Source organism: Clupea harengus, chromosome 18, assembly GCF_900700415.2.
Source record: "Clupea harengus chromosome 18, Ch_v2.0.2, whole genome shotgun sequence".
Taxonomy (NCBI): domain Eukaryota; kingdom Metazoa; phylum Chordata; class Actinopteri; order Clupeiformes; family Clupeidae; genus Clupea; species Clupea harengus.
The window spans coordinates 11,229,222-11,254,770 of record NC_045169.1 but is presented as its reverse complement, the minus strand read 5'-3'; the positions used below and the strand labels follow the sequence as shown (position 1 = coordinate 11,254,770).

At 44.5% G+C, this 25,549-nt stretch overlaps 3 protein-coding genes across 16 annotated transcripts in view; all 3 read right to left on the bottom strand.

Moving 5' to 3' along the window:
* Positions 1-8,574, bottom strand: part of ehbp1l1a (EH domain binding protein 1-like 1a) — a 46,948-nt gene extending 38,374 nt beyond the window's left edge. For 7 of the 10 annotated variants that reach the window (XM_012832802.3, XM_012832804.3, XM_012832807.3 and 4 more), the window contains exons 1-2: positions 8,230-8,565; positions 190-247 (exon numbers count right to left, since the gene is read on the bottom strand). In XM_012832802.3, coding sequence (XP_012688256.2) covers positions 190-247; positions 8,230-8,333 — 162 coding nt within the window. In that variant the 5' untranslated portion in view covers positions 8,334-8,565. Of the gene's footprint in view, positions 1-189; positions 248-8,229 lie in introns of all 10 variants that reach the window. The other 3 variants (XM_012832810.3, XM_031585595.2, XM_012832811.3) reach the window with 3 other exon arrangements.
* Positions 8,575-12,406: 3,832 nt separating this feature from the next.
* On the bottom strand, positions 12,407-18,682 carry kcnk7 (potassium channel, subfamily K, member 7). Of its 4 annotated transcripts, none has more exons than XM_012832777.3 (3): positions 18,092-18,682; positions 16,560-16,955; positions 12,407-14,057 (listed from the first exon to the last, which is right to left on the bottom strand). In XM_012832777.3, the coding sequence occupies exons 1-3, from the start codon at positions 18,504-18,506 to the stop codon at positions 13,735-13,737; spliced, it is 1,134 nt and encodes a 377-aa protein (XP_012688231.2). In that variant the 5' UTR covers positions 18,507-18,682; the 3' UTR covers positions 12,407-13,734. The 4 variants fall into 4 exon arrangements, with proteins under 4 accessions (XP_012688231.2, XP_031440751.1, XP_031440752.1 ...); XM_031584891.2 differs by lacking the exon at positions 18,092-18,682 and adding an exon at positions 17,230-17,393 and having other exon boundaries at positions 12,409-14,057; XM_031584892.1 differs by lacking the exon at positions 18,092-18,682 and adding an exon at positions 17,146-17,164 and having other exon boundaries at positions 12,409-14,057.
* Positions 18,683-18,793: 111 nt separating this feature from the next.
* On the bottom strand, positions 18,794-25,458 carry taf6l (TAF6-like RNA polymerase II, p300/CBP-associated factor (PCAF)-associated factor). 2 transcript variants are annotated; one of them, XM_012832814.3, is made up of 12 exons: positions 25,048-25,458; positions 24,325-24,500; positions 24,073-24,159; positions 23,795-23,945; positions 23,639-23,689; positions 23,211-23,305; positions 23,029-23,103; positions 22,405-22,625; positions 21,367-21,499; positions 21,003-21,131; positions 20,037-20,548; positions 18,794-19,839 (listed from the first exon to the last, which is right to left on the bottom strand). In XM_012832814.3, the coding sequence occupies exons 2-12, from the start codon at positions 24,469-24,471 to the stop codon at positions 19,497-19,499; spliced, it is 1,944 nt and encodes a 647-aa protein (XP_012688268.2). In that variant the 5' UTR covers positions 24,472-24,500; positions 25,048-25,458; the 3' UTR covers positions 18,794-19,496. The 2 variants fall into 2 exon arrangements, with proteins under 2 accessions (XP_012688268.2, XP_031440750.1); XM_031584890.2 differs by lacking the exon at positions 25,048-25,458 and adding an exon at positions 24,717-24,973.
* Positions 25,459-25,549: the final 91 nt, after the last annotated feature.

Sequence of the window (25,549 nt, the reverse complement as noted above, 5' to 3'; positions counted from 1 at the left end):
AATCTACGGGGCAAAGTAGATTGTGCTCTAAACTAATGGTAAGTAACTTACTCTTAAAGCAGTTCTGTTAAAGCTGTTAAAGCAGTTCAGAACATGCTAGTCACATGCATGTAATCATGAATGTGATGGGGTTACGAGAGCTGCAACACAAGAAACTGAAACTGGAGGTATATTTCATCTTCACCCTACCTTTGTGCAAATGCGTCGATTTCGTCTGGTCCAAACCACCCTCAGTTTGTCTGGTTGCCTGCAATTACAATACAACAGATGGAAAAATGATCAGTGAAAGACACCCAAGGACATCAGTAGCCCATTTTCATACACAAGCACCTGGCCCCAATATGAACGAATTACACTATAATATGAGACGCGTCAGGGGGACAGATTAACACTGTGGGACGTGAAGTCAACACTTTAATAAAGTAGGGTAGCTTAACAAAACTCTCCTTCAGGCTGTAATGTATTGGACAGAGTGGCAACAGGTTCAACGCTCTACCTTTGACCTTGCAAAACTGTAGTGATGTTTGCTGTTCCAAAACTCTTGACTGGAATTTTTCCCCCTTACTTGTGACAGGCTGCACGCCTAATACCTCTGCAATGACATCAGAGCAGTACCCGAGGGCCGCCTAGAGACATCAACGCAGCTCTACAACATTCCTCCTCCTCTTCCTCCTCCTCCTCCTCAGGAAAAAAACAAACCAAAATGATGTTTCCCCGATGACACTGACTTAAGCCACTGGTATTGACAGGCATGTGGATTACAGCTGGAGGATCAGCCCTGTGTGTGTGTGTGTGTGTGTGTGTGTGTGTGTGTGTGTGCGTGCGTGTGCTCGTTTTGGCTTCTAGGTTACTAGACTGACCCACATAGAGCAGGAGTCAGGAGGATTGGCTCTCCTCACATGAGGACAACGGCCAGGGCAAGAGAGAGAGAGAGAAAGAGAGAGAGAGAGGAGGGAGTGATCCCTTTATGAAGTCCAGCTCCATAACACACAACCACACCCCTCTGTGTCACTTTTACAAAGTAAAAAAAGTGAAAAAGTATAAGTGTTATGGTCAAAAAAGTCACCATTTCATGAAGAAAAATGTGAAATAATAACAGGCACTCCATATACTCTTAGTTCTAATTTACAGATCACTGAACTTCTCGCCGTATTTAAGAAGCAAGTCCCTACAAGCTAGTAAATGGATTAACACTTCCTGATTAAGGATTTGTTACAGGCAATGCCGGGCAACACGTACAGACAAAAGGAACATACTCGCCTAAATACAAACAGACACACCCTAAACACACACACACACACACACACACACACACACACACACACACACACACACACACACACACACACACTTTACTACTGTCCAAATCATCACCCATTCTCAGAGGTACAACAGAAACATACACAGTACACACAACTACAGCCAAAAATCTCACAAAAACTTAACAACAATACAGAAAAGTAAACTCTCTCTCTCCCTCCCTCCTCCCTCCTCCCTCCTGCCTCCCCCCTCCCCCCTCTCTCTCTCTCTCTCACACACACACAGAGGCACAAACTAAACACACGTAAACACACAGGTACAACCACATGCATGCACACATACACATAGCTACAGACCCAGAATGAAACCACTCTGGAACAAGTGTTCCTGGAGACTCAGACCTCATTTACACCTGGCATTAAAATGCCTCTTCTATCCAGATTGTATCTAGATATGATTTGAACCTGATCACATTTACACCTGGTATTAATATGTGTCTCCGGTGTCCACACTGACATCCGATTGAGATCTGATCGCAGTGTCCAGCTCACACCACATTCTCCTTTAGTTTTCGTGTCCAAAAAAACAATAACAACAACAACAACAACAATGACAACAACAACAAAAAATATAGCTGAAGAAGATAGAAGAATATGGTAGCCATCTGTCAAGCTGTGTATATGTGTTTGCCTGCTTTTTCGAAGCGGGGGAAGAAACCATCTTCGACAACTGGAGGGCCGAAAGAGAATGCCGATTCATGCAGCTGCTTTTGTTGCAGTTGTTGTCTGTGGATTGGCAACTGTTTAATGACAAGTGTTCTATGTGGTCACGATGCATACTTGACCACCCCTGGAGGTGGTTTGGCCGATCGTCCTCAATGCATCTTGGGAGCATTTACACCTGTACTTTCATGTGGTCAAGCACTATCCGATTTCAAAACCGACCAGCCATAACGCATTCTAACGGCAGGTGTGAAGGAGGTATCAGTGAGATGAGAGGGAGGATAGGATGCGCTGCCGAGCCTGTGATGTGGGTCTTGTGTGATGGTGATGTGGGTCTTGTGCCCGTATGTGGGGGATCAGGCATGAATGAGAGGGAATCAGACCACAGCAGGAGCAGCAGGGAGAGAGGGTCCATCTCTTTGAGCCTCTTTCTGAATGAGTGTCTGACGATCTCTTTCCTCACGTCTGATTTAGTCTCTTTCTTTCTCTGCATCTCTATATTCATCTATATACCTTATAATAACTCGGTTTGGTTCTCTGGTCCTCGACTGCCGCCTGTACTTCCCTTTGACTAGTTGAAACTCCCGTCTCTCAGTTTGACCCCCACCCCCAGCAGACTCATTGAGGCTTATTACACAGCGTTTTCCAGGCGGGAATCTTGCACCTTTCATTCCGCCTCCATAGCGTTTGCACAGAACAGCGAGGCGGGTCATTGTTGTTCCGCCTCTGAGCCGGCAGCGGAGGCAGAAAGAAACAACATCTGTGTGAAAGAGACAACCGGCATGGCGGGACAGGGGTGTGACACAACTTGGCAGCTAACCAAAATGAAGCAAGACCACTGTGTTGTCAGAACACCGAAATTCCGACATAATAAACATTAACATGTTGTACAACTTTGTCTGAATATTGCTATGAATGTGCACTAAGTGTGTGGGAGAGAGAGTAAGTGTGTGTGTATGTGTGTGTGTGTGTGTGTGTGTATCTGTGAGTACACATGTGAATAACTGTGTCAGCAAAAGGTATGAAAGCTATCAGCAGAGACTTGTTCTCTTTTCCTTCCTCTCGTGTCTGCAGCTCGCAGGTCTTTAGTGAAGGGTGTGGCGCTACCTGTGGTTGGCTCACCGTTGAAAGATATCTGGTTGACTCAGAGGCGTCTATGATTCTCTCTCAACTCAGTTCAAAAAACACCAACCAGAAATATTTTATGATTCTATAATCATAATCTAATTACCCCTTTGTAAAAAATATCCTCTTTAAACTTGAAGAAAACCTCTGAAATCCTAAACATTATTAGGACATAATTTAGAATTGACACGCTAGCCTCCCTCTGAACTCTTTTTCTGGCAAACCTTGTGATGCAAACAACACATGACTTTGTGCACATCATTTATAAACTTTTATCTGTCTTTAAAAAAATCTCTTTGCCAACTTTTTGCAATTACAATAATTTGCCACTTTTTGAAGCATGTTTTTTTTTCAGACAACTAGGGCTGGTATCATCTGATACCATCAAATACATTTTCATGATATATAGGACAGATAAGCACACCTGATGTTTCAACTAGCCGCCTAGGCTATGCACTATGCAATTCTGTGGTCCTGATCATCTGATGAATGAATGAGATGTGAATGAGAAAATGTGCTGTTGTTGAAGTTTGTAAGAAATCTGCATACCTTTTAGGTAGTTAGACAGCTAGTTTTGATGAAAACCCCCTTATTCCTGCTTCAAACTACACTTAGTAGCTAGGCAACAACATGCCACATACAATAATCACCATGAAATCCAAAGTTTAATTTTGTTTAGTTGTCCACTTGATGGATGTTTAGGTTTTTACCAGTGTTCTCACAATATATATCATACGAAAGTATTCAGTTACATATAGCAAGTGACTGCCTGACTGTGGGATCGTATTGCAGTAGGCTAAAGGTAAGGGGGTTACTGGTAAAGATGTCTGTGATAGACTGGCCTATAATGTGACCAGCGGGTCTCTCTTACTCAAGTTGCAGGTCACTTATAGCAGCTGTGTGGATCGGAGGGAAAGGGAATGCGACTGGCTGACTGCGAGAGCAAGTGTCGGAGCGTGTCATTGAGCGAGGGATTGAGCGAGCGATTGACAGTGAAGAGGACAGAAATACACTTGGCAAGCGGCCAACTGAAGTTGCTGCTCGGTAGTTGTAATGATCACAGGTGAGAGACCCAAGTGAAGGGTGTTCTTAAAAGTTTACTTCAACGAGAAAAAAAGAGGGTAATCCAACCACGGTAGACCAAGAACACAGTCAAACACGGCCAGGCAATTACACAGGCAGACTTCACCAGTAAACCACTAATCTCAGCGTGAGAAACAAGGCACAGTCATACAATCAAACACGGGTAACATCCGTAGAGTTCACACAGAAACAATACCTCACAGTGAGGCAGAGCACACAGTGCCTTTTAAAAAGCCTTTAAAAAGACTGAATTGACAAACAGTCTGCAGGTGTTAGTGCTCAGGTTACACAGGACAGAACGTGTGAGTGGGTGTGGCTTACGTGATGGACATGGCTGACGTGGTTGACACTGCTGACTGAGTGTTACTGTAGTGTCTCTCAGGACTGGGCTAGGGGAAGAAGCAAAGACTGAGCGAGGGGGTTAACTGTAATAATGAGGCGTGACAGTGCATATTTGATCTGCTTCAATGCAGCCACTGCGACCAAAGTGGAGAGGAAACATGTGATATTTAGAAAGAAGCCTAATGTGGCTGAGTATGCATGTGACATAGCACAAAGCTCTAACCCAGCAGGACAGCTCCATCTTGGAATGAGTCGAACTCACAAATATGTCTGTTGATGATGAGCTTGAATGACAGAGTTATTACTCCCAAGGATTTGATAGAACAAACCCTAACTCTATCCTTGTATTGTAATTCATTTTGTTAAAAGTGTCCGCTTAACGATTTGCTGTCAAAGTCCAATGTAAATATCACCAAGCATGCTGAAATATAAACAACACTCAAGACAGCCAAACCCATTCCATCACAGTCCCGTCCCACCCTTGGAAAAAACCCTTAGTCATTCATCAATGAAGCACATCACAGAAATGTCTGGACAGCTGGACTTGCCTCAAATGACCACAGGGTCTGGTCAGCCAAATGACCATGGAGCCAATTTAACAGAGGTGACCACCCCACTGTCCTTCGCATAACCACACACCCTTACTAGCCACCATGACAGGACCACTCAGTCTAACCCTATAGACCACTGTAAAAGGTCTTCCATTCCCACAAGGTCACACGTCAGATTGTGATCACTTCCAAGAAAGAAGGGTCCTGAAGGACTGACTGGTCCTGAGCACGTGTGATGGCACACACTGAACTAGGTGTACAGTGTGGTTCTCCGACCTACAACATGTCCTAACACACAGTCCTACACAAAACTCACTTCATGACTATCCATAAAGTTAAAACAAGTCACATCTAAATATTTCTGTGGGTTTATTCTCATTTACACTGCACACATCCACGTCTATTCTGTTTTTAAGTTCTTAAAGTTACAGTCTAGACTGCCCCTATGTTATGCTTCTGGCTGATCGGTCTATCGCAAATGGCCCGGGCCAGCTATTCCACATTTCACACATTCCTACAGGCAGCTAACATAAACCAGTGTGCCTGAACATTCTGCCTGGGAGCTTTTCCTTATGTAACGCTCATTGGCAGGGGCAGCTATCATTAGCACATCTATTTGTCGTGGCAGTCACCAGTCGAGACAAGCTCCCTACTCTACTCCATCACAAATTTATCATAAAAAGACAGAAATACTGATAACGGTCAGTGGTTTGTTGTTGTCACCAGTCTCCCCTTGTGAGACATACAGATACCTCTAAGACACATCTCAAGCAAATATATATTGCCTTATGCAAAATTCACGATTACCACAGAGTTCACGCATGTAATCCCCATTGCATGTGTGGGCCCTTAACTGAGCTGAATGAATATGACAAATTCGGTATTGTATACTGTTCTGATTAACCCACAGATTCAACTTCTGCAACAGACATGCAGCCTCAGCACCAAGGCCAGGGAGAACACATTTAATGAGTCCTATTGCACTTTCCAGCTAAGGCATAACACACTGAATTTCATCAATACAAGTGTTCCTTGGGATCTACGCCAGCGATCTCTGCATCTCTAGCAACAGCTCTACAACAGCAACGGATTCCAACACATTTCAAAACAAATCAGATTTAGACTATGATTCTGCATAATAAGCTCCAGTAAGAACCCCCAGAGATGGGTGTGTAGGCCGGGGAGGAGTGGGTGGCGCTGCTGTGAAGCTTTGAGACTGGGGTGGGGGGGATTGGGGGATAAACACGTGTTACTGCAGCTAGCGTGAATAACGCTAATGGAATTGGAGGTGACTCTAACTACCCTGTGTCTGCCAGGGGACGGAGGGGGTTCACAGCACAGACGTCTGTGGGAGGAAAGCGTAGCAGTGTTTATAGTTGCCGACACACTGTGTGAGCGGGGGAGAACAGCCCAGCATATGTGACTGTATGCACTGTGCACTCACAGAGTTACACAGTTGTGCCGGAAGCATGCTGTTAGCAGAGAGCATGGATTAACAAGTAACCCTTTGTGTGTGTGTGTTTGTGTGAGACAGAGAGAGAGAGAGAAAGAGAGCGAGAAAGAGAGAGATAGAGAGAGAGAGAGAGAGATAATGAGTTTCTCCATGTTTCTGTGCATCTATGGGTAAGCAAATTAGCACTTAGCTAGCTAGCTGCACCGCAATGTGACTGTATAATTCATGTGTATGTGTGTATACAATGTGTGTGTGTGTGTGTGTGAGAGAGAGAGTTTATATATATATTTGTGCATCTATGTGTAAGCAAGTTAGCGCTCCATAGCTGTGCCTCAGTGTGACTGTACAATTTGTGTGCATGACTGAGTGCATGACTACATGTGTGTGTGGCTGCTGCGTGTGTGGAGCAAACAGCAACTAGTGGTATGCCTACATATGCATGTGCAGAGGCATGTGTGTGTGTGTGTGTGTGTGTGTGTGTGTGTGTGTGTGTGTGTGTGTGTGTGTGTGTGTGTGTGTGTGTGTGTGTGTATCCACGTGTCTCTACATCTCAGTAACACATTAGTCCACTTGACTGAACCTCACAGTGAATCAGCAGCAGCTGCCCTACACAACAGCCCATGTTCTTCAGCCATCAGATCAGATCGGCTCCCTCATCCAATCACCAGTCAGACGTGGCTGTGGCGTCTCCCATCAAAACAACCGCTACTCTGACCAATTCATATAAATCAAGCTGTCTCTTAATATCTAAAATCATCCAGATCTAACGTTTCAGTTAATAAATTCTGGGTAGTTGATGGATGGATGGGATGGTTGGTCAAGTGGTCAGACAACATCTGCCCGCATGGTGTCAGCAAGACAAGATATCACAATAAGACTATGTATGAATAAATCTACCAGTGTGGAGGAAGCACAAAGTCAAAGGTGGTCACAACATGCTATTAAACACTCAGATTCTGTGTAGGATAAAAAGGGACAGCACAGCTGCTACAAAATGCCATTTGAACATGACACCTATATCAGCAAAATAGTTTTGGTGTCAAGAATGTTCACAAAAGTTCATAGACATCAACAGGAGATCTTCAGAATATCGTATTAAGCTTAAACTATCAGCGTGAGGGAACAAATAAAAATAGGCTCGGCCAGCGAAGCGGTACATCATCAAAAGTCAGTTAATTGATCAAACGGGACTGTAAGACTTTCTACAGGCTAGTATTATTCTATACTGACATTCTATAGGATACTACTATACGTAGCCGACAGTTTGATAGCTCGTATGCTACTGTAGCTGATGCTGTCTGATTCGATATGATGCCACTTCCTTGTGACGATGATTTGGGCATCTTGAAGGCAAGAGATATTAAGTGTAGGCTGTTTGGATAAATGTGTTGGAGGCTTGGTAAGAGACCTTTCCATTGATATTACAAATTACAATAGTAAAGCTATGATGTTATCCAACCTAATTATTTCCCGGAGTGGTTGCCTTCCCATAGAGCAGGCAACGCACCATTCATAAGCGTACACAATAAGCTACTCACACCACTTCATATACGTATCCAGGACATCTACGCAATTGGTAAACTTCACACAAATAATGTCATCGCGGCAAGAAATACATCGTTGTTTTTCATGTGGTCTAAATAAATGTCATAGTTCTGGACGTGTGGGTTATATTCTCTCAGATATCACCTACCATTTATTCGTGCATTCTACCGTCAGGTCCTGGAAAGTCGCAGCAAACTGAAACTTCGAAGCCCTCTTGCCGACGCGCTGGAGTCTCTTCCATACCGAAGTCATTACTGCCGCCGATTTAGCCTTGATATTCACGGAGACCCGGTGGAAGACATGAGCGAAGTCAGTTTAGCCTTGAAAAGCCCGTGCCTTGCTGTCCTCTCTTCCAGAACTAAGATTCCACTAGCAACAGCGGCGCTACAGTTCGTCGTGCGCAGTTGACATGCACCGAATGTCAAGCAGTAGACAAAACAGAAGCACGCTGCAGCGTGTCTGAGGAGGCGTTCACAGCCAAACTTACTTGTCCTCACACACCCAAAAAATTGCTGTATCAGTAGATATTGTTGCCTATTTCATATTATACCTATTACATACACTGTGAGATTTTACATGTAATGTCATATAACTGCATGCGTATGATATACGCGACCTATATTACTTGTAGAGCATACAATAGTCGAACTATTTAATGAAATAAGCCTATTGTCATGTGATAAGTGATTATGAAAACAGATATAACAATATGCCCGTATACTTATGCTTCTTCAACATGGAGTTGTTGGTTGGGAAAGCCATTTGTCAGTGCTGCTAAATATATAGTAAAGGAATAGCGCAGGCCCGGCAGGATGGCATGCAAAGCAGATGAAAAACTACTCAACCTGTGCTGTTTGTGTGATTACTTTTGCTTTCGAAAAACTCAGTCCTGCGTGACAGACTGCAAAGGTTCAGTTTTCTTCCTGCGCAACGATTATACCCAGTAGACAGGCCGTCTATAGACATCGGCAGCTGGGTAGATAGAAACCAACCAAACATTTACTGGCAACCAAATGTTTTCGTCGCAGATTGTCACCACTGGAATGAAACAATGACACCAGTCAATTTAGTCAAGCCTAGCTTAGGCTGTTTAACAATTCTGGCCAAGTTCCTATAGTTCCAAATGTACAAGCTCTGTCACTAGTTGTACCAGCAGTACCATATTCAGTTTTTGAGCGAGGTGTAAAGGTGATTAAGAAGCAGTCTACTGTTCATAGTGGTTATTGATTTGTTGTCAGGTTCTGTTTTTTTACCACAGCCATGCCTCGCCAGTGGGACCTATGCAGGGGCATATTGAGGCTCATTCTCTGTAATCTTTAATGTGCCTCTTGCACCTTGCTTTTGTCAACTTTTTAGCCCTCTATGGAACACCCACAAGCAAGGGAGAAGTAGGCCTAACAAGTAGAGGAGAGAGTCAGCAAACTCACTTGGGAGTCCCAGTATATTTTTGGCCGCATTATTTTCCCCAAGGAAACCACAGTGCTGGATCATTCCAGGGGCTTACAAAATAACCGTCAACATCCGGTATTAATCCAAATGGGTCTATTTCTTCTTTAGATATGTTTTTCTGGAAATAGGGTACGCATAAACAACCACCGTGCTGAACAATTCTCCAAGTTAATGTTGTAATGTTGACATTATTTGCGGTGTAAAGTGCTTTTAGTTGATTTGGGAAGCTGAACATTGCTCTGGATCATAGAATGACCAATCATCAGAGAGGCTTTCGGGGTTAGGAGACAGTTGTCTTCAAAGCGCAACTGTTATAATGATGGAATTATGTGGTAATGTTAAAACGTTTATGAGCCTGGCTAGGACCATGCCGGCTGTTCTTAGCAAGAGCAGGTTGTGTCCCTAGACAGTTGCCAAGAACATGAAGGAAGTCCGAGACAAAGAGGGAGACAAATTGGGAGAAAGAGGGAGAGAAATACAGAAAGACAATGAGACCCCAAGAATGTGACCTCACCACCATATCCCTGGAGAACCAGGGCAGCTGGGGGATCATCTGGAGGCTCCATTTCCCCGTTCTCAACGGCCTACTTCCTGTGAGTTACCAGCAGATTGATGGCTTGACTTCCTGTTTTCCATTTGCAGGGAAGCAAATCTTTGCCCCCAGTGCCACCTGGGAAGGCAGACCATGCCAGCGTGGAGGTGATGTTTCAACAGCTGGCACTGAAAGGCCGGCTGGCCTCGCCTACTGAAATCATAGCATGAAGGGGATGAGGATTTCCACACGGAGAAGAAAAAAAAAACATTACACTAAACAGTGCCAGATGACAGACTGATGTAAAGCTGTTTGGTCAGCTGTTCTAACAATCATAACAAATGTATGATTGAATGTTGAAGACAATCTTCACAGATGAAAAGGAAACGGTCTCAGAAGTTAGATATCAGAGGGTAGAAATAATCATTAGTTCATTACTAGTTTTAAATCCCCCCCCCCCCTTGATTTATACAAAAGAGGTTTGGATAGGCAACAGCCTCAAAGTAAAGCTAAGCAAAATGTCCTCTGAGGGATAATGACCCATGTCTACCTGTCTGATCTCAACATGGTTTAAGATGTTTTGAATCCAACCAGTAAGAAGATCTATAAAAGAGCTAGGACTTCCACAAGATCCAAATTCCAACTCAGACATCTTTTAAGTTAACTGTACACAATTAACTTAATCACAGTGACCTTCCAGGTAATATTTAGCGTGGACAATGTTTTGTTCCTTAAACAGTTATTTCACCAAAACCACATGAGTGGTTGGCAGAAAAGAAAGCTTCTGATTGCCTTGAAATGTTCCTCTTCCCAGGAGTGGAAAAATACATTGTGGCGACTTAACTGGAGACCAGTGCCATGCTTTGAGTGACCTTGATAAATTTAGACATGCAGCGCCACACACCTGTCAACTGTCTGTCAGACTGAAAGGGAGCATGGCTGCATGACACTGCAGGTTACTGGAAAGCTCAACACACTCTACAACATAAAGTATACTCATTTTTGCTAACTTTCTCTATAATGAATTGTGTCCAAGTTATGTATACAACTGTATGCAGAGTGTCAAAGTCAATGTGAGAGCAGTAATTCAAGTTTATATTGTGTTTACTGATCATGTTGCCTATTTTTTCAGACCCAGAAGTTGCTTGATCATGCCTGCTTAGTACTGAAGACTCATACTTTATATAGCAAGTGTGGAAGGCAACTTGATACATGTCCCACAATACAGTGCGTTAGGTCATGTGACCAGAATGGGGAAACTCCCGCGTGCCAGGAAAATGAGAGCGCGCCTTTGATGCGCTGGACAGCTTCCTCGTGATCCCACAGCTGCTGCTAGGGGAGGCAAGGACTGGTAATCGGGCTTCAGCAATTGAGGTGACCCAAATTACCTGAATGTTTATTTGTTATTACAAAATAAACAACAAAAATCCAACATAACTGTTATTACAACACTGACAATATATTCCTCTGCTGAACAAGATCTACCCACCTTTGAGTCCGCTACAACAAATTATGTAAATTTGGTTGAGTATTTGGATATCTGGCCCCTGTTTGTCACCATGGTAGTTCTATTTAGACCACTGTGTATAGCCATCACTCATAAACATCGCTTGAGATGGTGTGTGAGCATGTCTCTCAGACCGAGTCACAGGACAAACAGAGACGCGAGGCTTTGGGATAAGCCAGGGAGAGACAGGTGACTGCCAGTGTGTTCCACTCTTGTTTCAACACCTGAAAAGCGTGTCCTAAAAACGACGAGGGGTGACCAGGAGGGGGTCTGAAGAGAGGGCCTGAGCTACTTGTGCTGTCCACAGTGATTTCAGAACGCGGTGAGGGAGCTTATCTTCCTGTATGAAAGGAACATTGTGAAGGTGAACAATTGCTCTGTTCCCTTGTGGCGCGGTTGACAAGGATCATGATGACTATTTGGAATCAGCGTGGGAAGGTCACGTTTTAATGACGACACAAGCTTGCACACAAACGTAATGGTTCACCCACGTCTCCTAAAAGTACAACATGCAGTACATGCAGTATGAAAACAAACTTGTTTTGTCATTACATGATGACGCTGATGTCGACAATGACCCTTGCCTTTAAATTAAAGGAAATGTCTCATCACTAAAGCTGTAAAATGCTTCTCTCATGAGAGTTCAGTCTCTTATGTGGTATATGTAGCCTTGAGCATTTAGCGCCCTGTTTAGGCATCAAGCAAACAGAATTTTAAGGGGTGAATTAGTAAATAGTGCATTATTACTTAACAAAACTTGCTTCAGTATGGTCAAATGCCATTCTGTCTCCATTCAAAAGACCACAATTAAGGTTGCCATGGCACCCTCTGTTTTACAAGCGAGCCATTGAATCCTCCATTCATTCATACACACTTGAGCATTCAGGAGCCCATTCCGTCACCCCTGAAAGAAAATCACAGTGCTTTTAATGAGTCTATAAGCCCAGAAACACACACAGACCAGATCGACCAGGCCCCAAACCTCTGCGTGACCTAAGAGTCTGGATGACCTAATAAGAGCAGATGAAATGGGGTGTTTATGTTTGCTCTAGGTGACAGGCAGGATGCCGGGGAGTTCAGCACTCGCCACATGGTCATCAGAGTCATCATGCCGGGCATAACACTGCACTCAGACAAAGAGACCAGCCACGCCGAGAAACACCACAGAAAGCCACAGTGTCAGTTGTGGAAACGGCACCACATGCAAACATGGTTTACAGGAAGACCACAAAAATGAGGTATGTAAATGAACCAGCCAACATGGTTAAATAATGTTCAACTGATTTATTTAATTATCGTTTCACTTAATTTTCACTTACTCCGACTCAACCGCAGTAGAAAACTGTATGGCAGATTTGAAGTCCTTTCTCAAACATGAGTTCATGTTCTTCATACTGTCAGGAGAGTATGGACTGCCCCCTAGTGGTATGACATGCCAAATGCCTGCAAGAGGAGTAGAGGTACTCTGAAACTGTTATTAGACCAACACATTGGTTGAGTTGATTTTTGGTCTGGTCTATGGACTCAGTGAGTAGCATATGGACCAGGTATGTTTCATTCTCATCAAATCTACCTCGAAAATGAAATGAACCAAAAATGAAAGAGCATCAATTCTTATCAAGACAAGTATTATTAACACAGTAATCTTACACAGAAACACTGTTGATATCAGTGACAGGGATTGCGGATAGCCAACACTAAACAGACATAGACAGTAATAGGGAAGTCATATCATGACAGAAAATGGTGGCTAGTGATTAGAAGACATAAATGTCAAGAACTGCATACAGCAATTGGATTCAGTAAATATAAATATGCTCCTCTGCTTGGTATTGTAAACCTATTCCACATAAACATCTTATGTTTATAGTCATACTGTTTGTATTGTAAGGGGTAAGCAAACCTAATCATCCTCATCTACAGAGGCCTGGAATCAAGCCTGAGTACACCAGACCAAAATAATCAATCATTTAATGACTCATCAACCACCATGCTGATTAAGTTAATGGAGTAACATTGTTCATTTAGACAGAAATGACAGGTACTCCACATTGTCTCTGTCAACATGACTCGTGACAACACTTATATAAGATGGCGAATACCAGGTCATGTAAACAATACCGCCATGAAACTTCAGTCAGTCAGTGCAATTCGACACCACAGTGTTACTGCGTTGGGTCATCCGGACCGGGTGGTGGGGTATCTGCAGGCTGGTCAGGGGAAAAAGCCTTCTTTGGCGAGGGCTCAGGAGAGTGCTGTTCCTGGTGGCAGGGGGAGATGGTGGAGATGGGAAGGGCATATTCAGGCGTATCCTCGGGGGAGTTTGGGTACTCGTGTTCCCAGCCCTGGACCATCTCGTCCAGGTCCTCCCCCTTTAGCTCCGTGCTCTGGGGCCCGGTGAAGACTCGGATCAGTGCCTGCACCTGCGGGAGCACCCAGAACGTCTCCAGGACAACCAGCAGAACCACCAGACCCACAACGAGGTAACCTGGACAGGAAGAGCAAAATAAATGTCAGGAGGAATGCTATCTCTAAGCCCCCATCTAAACGTTGTCATTTTTTATGCTGAATACGTCTACAAATGACAAAAAATCCTTAATGTAAAGCTAACAGGCTAACCTACTAATAACCCAATTGATAGCAGTTTGGTCGTTACAAATCTACACATACCACCACCAGCGTTGTTCTTCCTTTCCTATACTAATTTGCATGCCTGCCTTTTGGAGTTGATAGTTTTTAATCCAGATGTGAAGATGCAGCCAGGTGTTAAATCAGCCTATTACGCCTTCAGAAACATTCCTGCTCATCTCTGTGAAAGCCCAGGGGGATTTTTTATTTAGTGAAATCAACAAGACACCCAAGGCATTTAGGTCTTTACATTTAGTCTTCTTGCATCTTTTCACTGTGGTGTACGCGGATAAACATCTGAATATGATGTGAAAAGAAACACCAACCACAAGCCCTGCATTTCTCAGAGGAAACTCTACACAGTCCTCCACAGAGCTGCTCTCCCGTGAATAATTTCATCACGTTCATTTCACAGATTAAAACATAAGTCATAACATTTACATTCTTATATTGTATTCCTTTAGCCGACACTTTTATCCAAAGCAGCTTGCAGTACAGTGCACAATTTCATCAGCGCTACCATGACCTCTGTGTCATTAGCATGTTGGTGTACCAGTTGAGCTGCAGGACCACATTACAACAGTGAAGAAGATACCAGTTCTAGACCCTGCCTGTGATCCCTGGCAGCATTCTCACTGGACCTGTGTGTACTCCGAGGACCCACAGATGGCGGTTTAGCACGTGCTTAGAGGAGGCTACGGAGGTTGAGCCAAGGGAGACCTAATTTTGGTCACCCCTCCTCCCATTAGCCAGCTAATGCAACCACAGAGAAAAGAAAGCGAGTTGTGAGCTGTATCTATTTCATCACTGATGGAGATCATTTCCAAGCACTGTTAATGACTTAATAATATAATAATCAAGTGCCTTGTATTATTAATTATCTTATATGAATCATGTACTTTTCTGTGTTTCTGCGTGTGTGTAACTTAGATTATTAGGTGCCACTTAGTCTGCATATGTACAAGAGCATGTTTAGACCAGAGGTGATAAGAAGGGTCGAACTGTGCTTCTTCCGACCTTGTGCAAAACTTCCATCCTTGCCTCAGACGTCAGAAATCCACCACGTGGTTTCCCCTGTTGAAAGCTAAACTTCTGTCTATATACACCTTGTGCGATGTGTTTATCATGGCTTAACTTTCAGCCTTGTGCTGGGAGTGAGCCCGATTGCAATTGTTGTTGTTGTTTGTCTAATAAATATACTTATGTGCAGCTCCGGAGTCCTGAGGTAACTAGGGTGAATTTTCACCTAACAATCACCACCTTAAAGGCCAAGGAACTTACCAAAATCATTCATATATATTTGTTTTCGGCAATCCCATTTTAGTAACGGCCATTTTTGCTCCTCAGAACACATGGGAATGATTTATGTGATGTTTGCAATTAAACTTATCAAATCAAAATAACTGAAAGGCAAAAAAAAAAAACTTTGGCTTCTCTAGTCACGGTGTTTGGGTCTGGTCTCAACGTGACGCGTTTCACTGCTTCTCAGTTTTTCACACGGGTTCTCAGTAACTCCTGTTCCTCAGGAGGCGTGTACCCAAGCTGACTGAACGGTTTTGCAACAAAGACCTACACCCTCCCAAGAGCTGACTCATACACTGCCATACTGTATGAGCCTCTCAACGCACACACTCACACAGGGTGGTTCCCGTGAGAATCTCATAGCCCTTTTGAACCTGTCAACCATATTCATTATGCTGAAAACGGTTTCATCTTTGAAACAGAACCAAATGTCAATAGAGGAAGTATCCTTTTAATGACCTTGAAGGGAATTATGCTGCACATGAAAGTCTCTGTGCAAGCAACATTTAGGTACAGCCCTATTGCAACACACCCAATCAGTAATCTTGACCTATTCAGAGCAATTAAAGATTAGGTGCCAGTGTATAAGATAATGATAGCTTCTGAAATATCTGGAGGGGGGGGGGGGGGGGGGGGGGTTGTGGCACAAGTCACAGAAAAAACTGTTTGCAGAGTCAAGTGATGTACATGGTCATGGTCATGGTTAGGTCATGGTGAGGCAACACACTAGAACTAAGGTTAACTCTCTGTACAGCTGTGAGGGGAACTATGGCATGTTTGGGCTTCTACAGACAGCAGAGTCGGATAAAGAGCTCCTGCTCAGTATCTTTCTCACCTTTCGCTGTACACCTGACTGAATTGTGGTACTCTTGATTAGCTAAACTCACCCAATTTAGCAAATTATTTAATTATACATATTTCTATCAGGTATGCTTGGAGCATGGATATATAGAGGGGCAGGGCATGGGTGATGCGGGAGCGGGACTGAGCATCCTTTTTCTAGAGGTAGTAGAGTAAGATTAATAATATCTGTTGTGTTTGGTTGCAGTGAAGTACTCACAGGAGGTGGCGAACTCTAACCCTTGTCGCGCCGCCTTGCTATGCGTGCGTCCCGGCAGGTAGTCACCGAGGCCGATGGTGCTCAGCGAGATGAAGCAGAAATAGAGCGCCTCCAGGAAGTTCCAGTCGCGCTCCACCAGCGAGAGAACGACGGCCGGGATTAGGAAGAAGACCACGCCCGTAGCGCCGGCTAGCATGCACGCGTAAATTAGCGCAGCACGGTTCTTGGAGAAGGCCCATCGGGTTTGGAGGTAGAGGACGGGCCTGCCGGTCACCCAGGGGAGGAGGGCGTGAGTGACGCAGGCGAGGAGGAGCAGGGTGACGGGGATCCCCAGCATGCAGTAGAGGATGCAGAACAGGCGGCCCCCGTCCGATAAGGGCATGGTGGTGCCATAACCTGGGGGGCAGAGGTGATGTGGACAGGTGAAGGATGTTAGGGGAATTCAGAGGGGGTTTCTCGGAGGAGACATGTGAGAACCCCCCTCCATCACCACCCCAAATCAGAATCAGAATCGTGTTTATTGGCCAAGCAAGTTTACACATACCAGGAAATGTACTTTGGGTTTAGTGGCTCTCAATGTACTTACACATAAATATTCAACACAACAGTTTACACACACACACACACACACACACACACACGTGTCAGAATGTAGTTGAGGACCATTTACAGGTATATTCCCATACATCACTTCTGATCATCTTGCCACAGTCAAATACTCTCAAAAGCCCCCAACTTCAGCATAGTCACAAATAGATAGTGTGTAATCATCTAGTGAAGCAGGGGTTGCCAGTTCGGCTGCCGGAGCTTTTGTCTCCTCCGATTTCTGCTATGCAAAGCCGACTGAACTCTGTAACACCAGTTAGAAATTGAGCACACCTGATTTGGCTAATGAGATGCATTATAATTACACTGATTTTAATCAGATGTTTTTCAGAAATGGAGGCATGCAGTGAGAGAGGAGGCAGGATGCACGAGGACATGAGTATGACATTAAGATTTCTGTGATTCTTCTTTGTTCTTTCTGTTAAAGTCCATGACCGGCAACTGAATTGAGGAATAACGAGACACACACGTTGGTTAACCTAGAAAAGAGAGCTAGGCCTCAAAGAGCTGATAACAGTCTAATTAAACTACCGGAATGCCAGTGTTTGCCGCTTCACCCAGAACAGAGGAACAGGATATAGGCTACACACCCTGCGAGATAAAGAATAACTACAATCCTTTTACACTTTCCAATGCGTTATGAAATTGTTTAAACACCATTGTATTATACAAATTAACAATAAAAGTCTTCTATTTACTGAAGAAAAACACTAATAAACGATGAGCAAAAGACTATTAATGTTTCCACAAAGTGGCAAGTGAATTATTTCAGAGGTCTGACCTGTCTTATTTGTATTAAAATACAATTGTATCAATCTACAATGCTGAGCACAGAAGCGCCTAATCATTTCAACTTTTATTTTCTGTTCGATGGGGTATTCTCTTCAATTTCGGTGCTTTAAGATAGTTTGACTGTGTCTGGTCACCTGTGGTTGTAAGAAAGGTAGTGACGAAGAAGAGTGATGATGTGAAGTCAAAGTTGTATTGATCGCTGTCTGCTTCCAGCACCGCAACACCGCTTTTCCCAACGAAGAGCACCTCTCGTAGCAGAATATCCAGCCGTGTCTCATGAATGCAGCCGTTTTCCTTGAGAAACGTCCTTCGAAGGTCCTGTACTTCGGTCACCAAATGATTCTCACCAGATTCCTCAAGCGCCATAAAGACAAATGCGCCAAATAGTACAAAGAGTATGTATCCAAACAACAAAAACGGGAACGCGTATTTTCGTAGAAACCTTTGAGTGGAGTCCACGCAGCGGGCCATAATTAAAGTCACTTGAAGGCAGAGGAAAGACTGGGCATCTCTGTTCCGCCTCAAGTAACCAAACACCGAGTCGCGCATGCAGCATTCATCAACCTTTAAAATTTAATTACTGTAGCCTACCATGTCGTCAGCTCATACGAGTTGATGAATTAACCTACCGCAAAAACTTTCTTTAACAAACATGTTCTTTTAACTTTCTTCACATGCAATTATAGTCTGATCTACCTTTGCAATCGCATCTTGGGTCCCTGACTTTTCATACAATATTATCAGTGAGAAGCCAGGAATCAGGAAAAAGCTCCATCAGAGGCCAGAGCTTCGTTGCAAGAGAACAGACGCTCAGGATGTTAACCGTATTTTTTTCCCTTTCTCTTTATTTTCTCAAGAAAACACTGTCAGTGAATCAAACAGGACTGGTGCTTGATTTTACACCTATTTACACCTACTACGTTTCGAAAACAAGTCTGAAAGAAATGCAAAGAATACAAAAAAAAATACATTTAAAAAAAGGCCACAACCTAAACTTCGACAATGAAAAAATCCAATTCTTACACTTTATTTTACAATATATCCAGAATGTCAAAATTGATACATATAATATGGTACAAATGTTTATTTTAGGATTAACAAAACTAAATGTGCAAAGACACCAAATGCTCAGATCTTAAAGCAGTTTTCTACGAAACTGTGCAGACCATCTTCTCAACTATGGAGATTTGCTCCATTTTGGAACAAATGTTTGGGTTACCACCTTCCTCTATGGAGGAACACAGGCATTTACTCTGTGGGGTTCCTTTAGTGTGTGTGTGGGGTTCCTAGAGTGTGTGTGTGTGTGTGAAGGGGTGTTGTAAGGCCTAATGCCCAACTCCACCCATCTGGGTTCTATGACCTTGGAGTGTCTGTATCAGCCAAACTACATGTGACTGAGAGAACCCGAAACCTGAAAGTCTTATGCTGGCCAGTTCTGTATGTACCAGTTCGGACTGGCCCTCAAGCTATCAGAGGAGGTATCCGGGGAGGAGCTATCCAGGGTGGTGGGGGGCAGAATTCTCCTCTCTTAGGGGGAACTCAAAGAGGCAGGTGCAGAGAATAGTGGGAGCAGGTCCAGCGGCGCACCGGCTTGCTGACGCGTCCAATGACGGGCAGCTTATGGGCGTAGGCGCGCGGCGGCAGAGTGGTCAGCCCAGCCGGGGGGCTGAAGCTCGTCTGGAAGCGTCGCCCCTGGCAACGGCGACCCATCTGCCGTCCGTTGATGAGGAAGGAGAAGGTGGGGGTGCCTGCCTGTGGCGTTGGGAAGCGGGCTTTGGGGAAGATGTCGCGGGACGGCCCTGCCGAACGCTGACCAGGCCGCGAGGCAGAAGAGCGGGAACGCTGGACTGAGGAAGAGGATGACGAGGATCGGGCGAGAGACCTGAAAGGCGAGAGGGAGAAAGAGAATGGAGTCAACAACTTAATGAAATGCGAAGGTCTTGAATGGAGCGTGGAGTAAACAACTAAATTAAATCACATGGAAATAAAGCAAACAAGAAGTTGTGTGTATGCAGGGGGATACACTTTGTACGGTGTGCTCTGTGTAAGACAACCACTGTGCCTACATATACCCCTCACCTTCCCGGGGCAGTTGCAGCCAGACTGGGTGGCGCCGGCTCTGTCCGTGGGCTTCCATCCTGCCGCGGGCTGATGCTGAGATTGGCCGTCAGCTGGGGCATCTTGCGCGCCGTGTCCGTCCCCCCACTGGCCCCGCCAGCCCCTCCTCCAGGCTCCTTCCTCCTGTCGGTCCCATTCTGGGTCGGAGCCGATGCCGAGCAGGGCTTAAGCTCCGGGCCAGTGCTGAACCGCACGGCCAGGCTGTCGCCGAAGAATGAGTAGAGCTCGCTGTACATGGCCGGGAGGGGAACGGGGGTCCAGTCCTCCCAAGGGCACCCGGTGCCGCCCGCCTGCAGGTGGCTGGCGATGCCCAGGCCCGCCTCGGCCAGCGGTTCTGGTGGGGGACTGAGGCCCGGTGAGCTCTCTCTGAAGCCCAGCACTGCCCCACTGATACCCTGCTGGTTCCCTGCCTCTCCCTCTGCAGGCTGAGATAGACTCAGTGCCTTCATCTTCAGCAGGCGCTCTACTGCCACCTACAGGATAAACACACAATTGCATTTTTTGTTGAACTATGAGGCCCTTCGTGTAGCATATTTGAAGAAATAATACGTCTGGATTTCCCTTCTGCTTGGGTTGTGTGGTTTTCCAACAGGAGTTCTATTTAACAACTACAAGCTGCATCTAAACCGAAGGTACTTGGCTCTAGTTTTGAGATTGAACAGAGTTTAATACAAGTGCTTGATGACGGTAAGTGGTGTTCTGTCTAAGAGGCATGTAACCTGCAGGCCAAGCATTCAGTAATGCCAATCACTTTACTACTAATACTACTGTTAGAACTAATAAGTACTATTAAGTGGTATTAAAGGTGCAGTGGATTAGAATTGCGGCCTGCGCCTTTAAATATAGGTACTATTATTATAAGCAACAGAATTTTCAGTAGGGGGAGGAAAAATGACCTTTTAAGTGTCAATCATTGCTTTAACTTACCAGGATGGCTCCATAGACCTTGTGTCCATCTGCCTTGACTTGTGCGTTTGAGACAGAGTAATCGTCCAGGACGGCTTGCAGGTTGGCCCAGTAGGCTGGCAGGTGGGGATACAGCACCCTCTCAACAGCCTATGAGAGAGGCATACAATAAGAGTCCAATAACCCATGGCATAAATCCAAATAGAGAGCTTCTTTTCTAACCCTGTGGTTATAATACTCATTACAACTCAATACAAAGTAAGACTACAGGTTAACTTTATCTTTACACACAACCCTGGTCATTTTCAGTGTGACAATATCAAAGGTTTGAGCTAGAGGACAATACAGGAAAAGAAAAGGACAAAGAGGGAGGGGACTGCCATACCTTCCAGCCCAGGGCGTGCAGGCCCACTACTGCCCCGTAATGAGAGCAGAGGGGTCGGACCGGGTCAGACAGAACCTTTTGCAGAGACAGCAGGATCTGGTGGTACAGGCCACTCACAAGGTCTCCGTGGGTCCTGTGAAAACACAAACACACACACACACCACCATCTGGAGTTAAAGTGATTTATACACAAGCACACAGTCAAATTAATTACAACCTAGCAACTGAAACTAGCAGCAAGGTCATAATCATTGATATGTGTATTAAATTAGCATGTATTCATTTAGTAAAATACTTTATCCAGACTGACTGTTCAGGTAAGACATATATTTTAAGTGTCTGAGTTCCCTAGGAAACAAACTCATGACCTGGTTGTTATTAGCATCTAGCTCTACCAGTTGAGCTAAAGCAACGCTATACCAAAGCCTCTAATAAATAAGTCTATGGCCAGTATAGCACTCCATGTTAATGTCAGACGTTTAAAGTAACAAACCAGATTCAAATATTTTTTTTAAATGGCAGGTATAAGAGAACTCTTGTTAGAGAACCATATAATGCCTCATGAGAGTACTTGAGGTCCGTGCTCTCTGAGTGTCTTTCTAGTTTAGCATATTAGGCCTAATTTTACTTTGAACACAGATGTGACCCACATGGCAGCTGATTTTCGGTTGGAACTCGCGCTTGTGAAATTTGGTTCTGCATTACATTCATCAATCTTCGCACAAACAACTGCATGCACCGGACCGTAACGTCTGTACCTTGACGGTTCAGTACGAACACGCGTAACGTTACACCCCTATGCCTTACTCAAGCAGTGGCTGTACATTGACACTGACACACACACACACACACACACACACACACACACACACACACACACACACACACACACACACACACACACACACACACCTTTGCGATCTTATCACTTATTTGCACATTGCATACAGTAGTAAGTGTGACAGCTTGTATATGAATGCATATATCCTGATATTTGAGTGAATGTTTAGACACACGTGTTCCCTGTTATGCCCTCACCAGAAGATGTGGCTGAGCAGAAGGGCGGCGTAGTCACGCAGGGTCCAGTGGTCGTTGAGCGGGTTGATGGAGGCAGCCAGAGGCTCCAGGATGCAGTACATGACGCTGGACACCAAGCTGCGCACGTACGAGCCCAGGTACAGGTAGGGGTTCTGCACCAGACTGCGTACCATGTGCAGCAGCCTGTTCAGTTGCTCCAGGTCGTGGCTCACCGACTTCACCTGCAGAGAGGGGGGGACGACGACAAGAATGACAAAGAAGAATAAAGAAGGTGTTGATACGAAGATGTTGAAGAAAAAAACATGCATTAAAAGTAGCACTGCTGTGTAAAGGAAGGTTTTTGTTACACCAGCCAACATTATACTTTGCAGGTTGTTCTGGAATACATGTACTTTGTCACAAGTCAACATTGGAGACTAAATAAATAGCTGTGGTCTAAATCAGAGGCTGTCAGCTAGTCTGAACAATGCAATGAAAGGAAAGATAAAAAACCTGTTACACCAGCATTTAATGAACCAAAGTTGAAATAATATCAACGTTTCATCATGTTACACGGCAGATCACTTTCACTACACAATCTTACTATGGCAATAATTCCAAACAGACTACAATGAGAACACATACCCCACTGATGACATACACAAAGTATGGCAGAAGAGCAGCAATCTTGGAGTTGGACTGAAGATCCAGTAGTGCCACCTAAGTACAGAGTCTGTGTCAAATCATACAGAGTAAAAGGGGGGGGGGATCCTATTAAATCCACTATCTGATTAGTCTGGTCTTGGCAGTAGAAGGGGGCATTGTACCTTCATGAGGTGTGGGTCTTCACCAAGTATAGCTCGAGTGATCTGCTGGTAATACTTTAGGAGGTCTTCAGACAGTGACTGGACAGCACTGGGTACTGAGAGTAAACGAGAGGGACATAAAGGATGGGTGAAATGCAGAGGACAATTTCAGCATGCGTGTGTGTGTATGTGTTTGTGTGTGTGTGTGTGTGTGTGTCCTGTGCCGCCGCCCAATGCACGGGTGTGTTGTGTGTCGTGCTGTGTGGCAAGAGATAAATGACTTTGACATGTCTCAGAGATTTACTAGTCCAACGTAACATTTTTATATCTCTGGGATTTGCACTGTGCTACAAAACCACCGCAAACTAGGCCGGCAGGCTCAGGACCATTTATTTGAATGCGAAGAGATAGGGGTTACTTTTTGCTATTAAAGAAAATATTTTCTTTACCAGTCCCTTGAGGTTCCAGGTTGCCCTTGCCATCCAGGTAGGACACTTGCACTGTCAAGTGGACAAACAGAGGAGGAAATAAATTAATCTTACAATGTTCATCTGTGTTTTAAAACATTGTTCAGAGATGTCTCAATGGGTATGGATGGCTCATACCTCGCACCATGGTCTCTGCACAGCCTTTCGGAATATTTGTGGCAAGGGCCAACTCCACCAGGTTAATGTCCCGATCCTCAACAAAGAAGAGCTCCCCTTCTTTGGCGGGGCGGAAAGGCAATGGCTCTTGGGAGCCAAAACCGCATAAAGACTGGTGAGGCAGGTGGTGGGGCAAAGAGACAAAAAATGGTCGACATTGTTTGGGGACGGCGTGAAATATCCTACTATGAGATACAGTAGTGAAATGGTCGTTGTTTACTATAAGTTCCCGAACTCACGTCTACATTGCTCCAACGGAGAGCTCTGTTGAAGTCCTCCACTGTCAGTTTCCGTCTCTTGGCGTGCCGCATAAACTGGGAGCTACTCTGTGTCAGTGCAACATGTATGCAAATCAAAACCAACATTTCCATGTCTTAAAAATAGCTCTGAACACATACATATATGGACATATATTCACAAAGGCACGAAATATCACTGCCATTCCGAAAAAGGCAAACGCTTGTGGCAGTTGATTACAGATAGTGACTTACTTGTGTGGCCTCCCTGAGTCGGTAACATACATCTTCGGCGAGAAGAGCAGCCACATCGTCGCTGAGCTCAACCCCTGAGGTCTCAGCCATCAGTTTGACTGATTCTCGGGATACTTCAGCGAAACGCCTCTCCTCTCTTTCAGTCATCGTCAAACAACCGACCTTGTCCTAAACACCTAGCAAACACAGTCAACAGAAATGTAAAAATCTACGAGCAAATCAGAGCAACAGCGTCAACACATCCAGTGTGTTTGACAATCGTGAAAGTTCAGCTGCAACTTGACCAACAACAGCTAATAAATGTTAACATGGCATTAACTTTAATCGCAAGGTTCGCTCACGTTAGCATTTCACAGCAACTAATCATTTCTGACTACAAACCAATTGCCTACCCATGATATTTGCTCGCTTAAATTCGTTTCGAACAAATGGATTCTCTGGAGACCAGCGTTGTATTACCACTGTTAGCTAATATAAGCAAATACATAGATTTGCTACAAAGATTTGCAGTGTACTGATGCATTCCCTGGTAAGGTTAACCAACGCCAGTGAAGCAGGGTAACCAGAGCAATGCCATGAGAATATTTACTTGCCAACAAGCGACAAAGCATGCTAACACAAGCTAACGTTAGTTCAACAAAATGCATTAGACTACGTCGCTTGTGAGAAATTCAGCAGCTTAAGATAGTTCAAAGGCATTGCAAGGGCATACATACAACTCACCACTTAAGTAGCCACCTATACTAAGTGTTTCCAAACCAGAAATAAATGGATGCATTTGATGCTAAGGCTTCCACATTTCGATCAACGAGACCCAATAACAATGCCGGGGATTGGTCAGAGGCCTTGCTGGTCAGAGTGCCCAACGTTTGTGATTGGATGGAAGAGCCGTCAAAGCTCAGAGTGTTTTGAATTAGTCAAGTTGCACATTTCGGGTTCATTTATAAAAAAAACACAAATTGGTAAAGACCTACACTTTCAGGCTGCGAGAAGGCAAGAAACGTCTTAAGCTTTACTGCTTCCACAAGGAGCGGTTAAGAAAAGCGGCCAGTCCCTAAAAAAAAAAACAGAACCGTAAATTATCCAAGGTCATTAACGGCAGGCAAAGTAGACCATTAGGCTTCGCTTAAAACCTTCCTCAAACGGATTGAGGTTGGTTTCGACTTGTTATTCTTGAAGAAAAAAAAAAACATATAGAAGGACCGACGTGTTTATTAGAATTTTA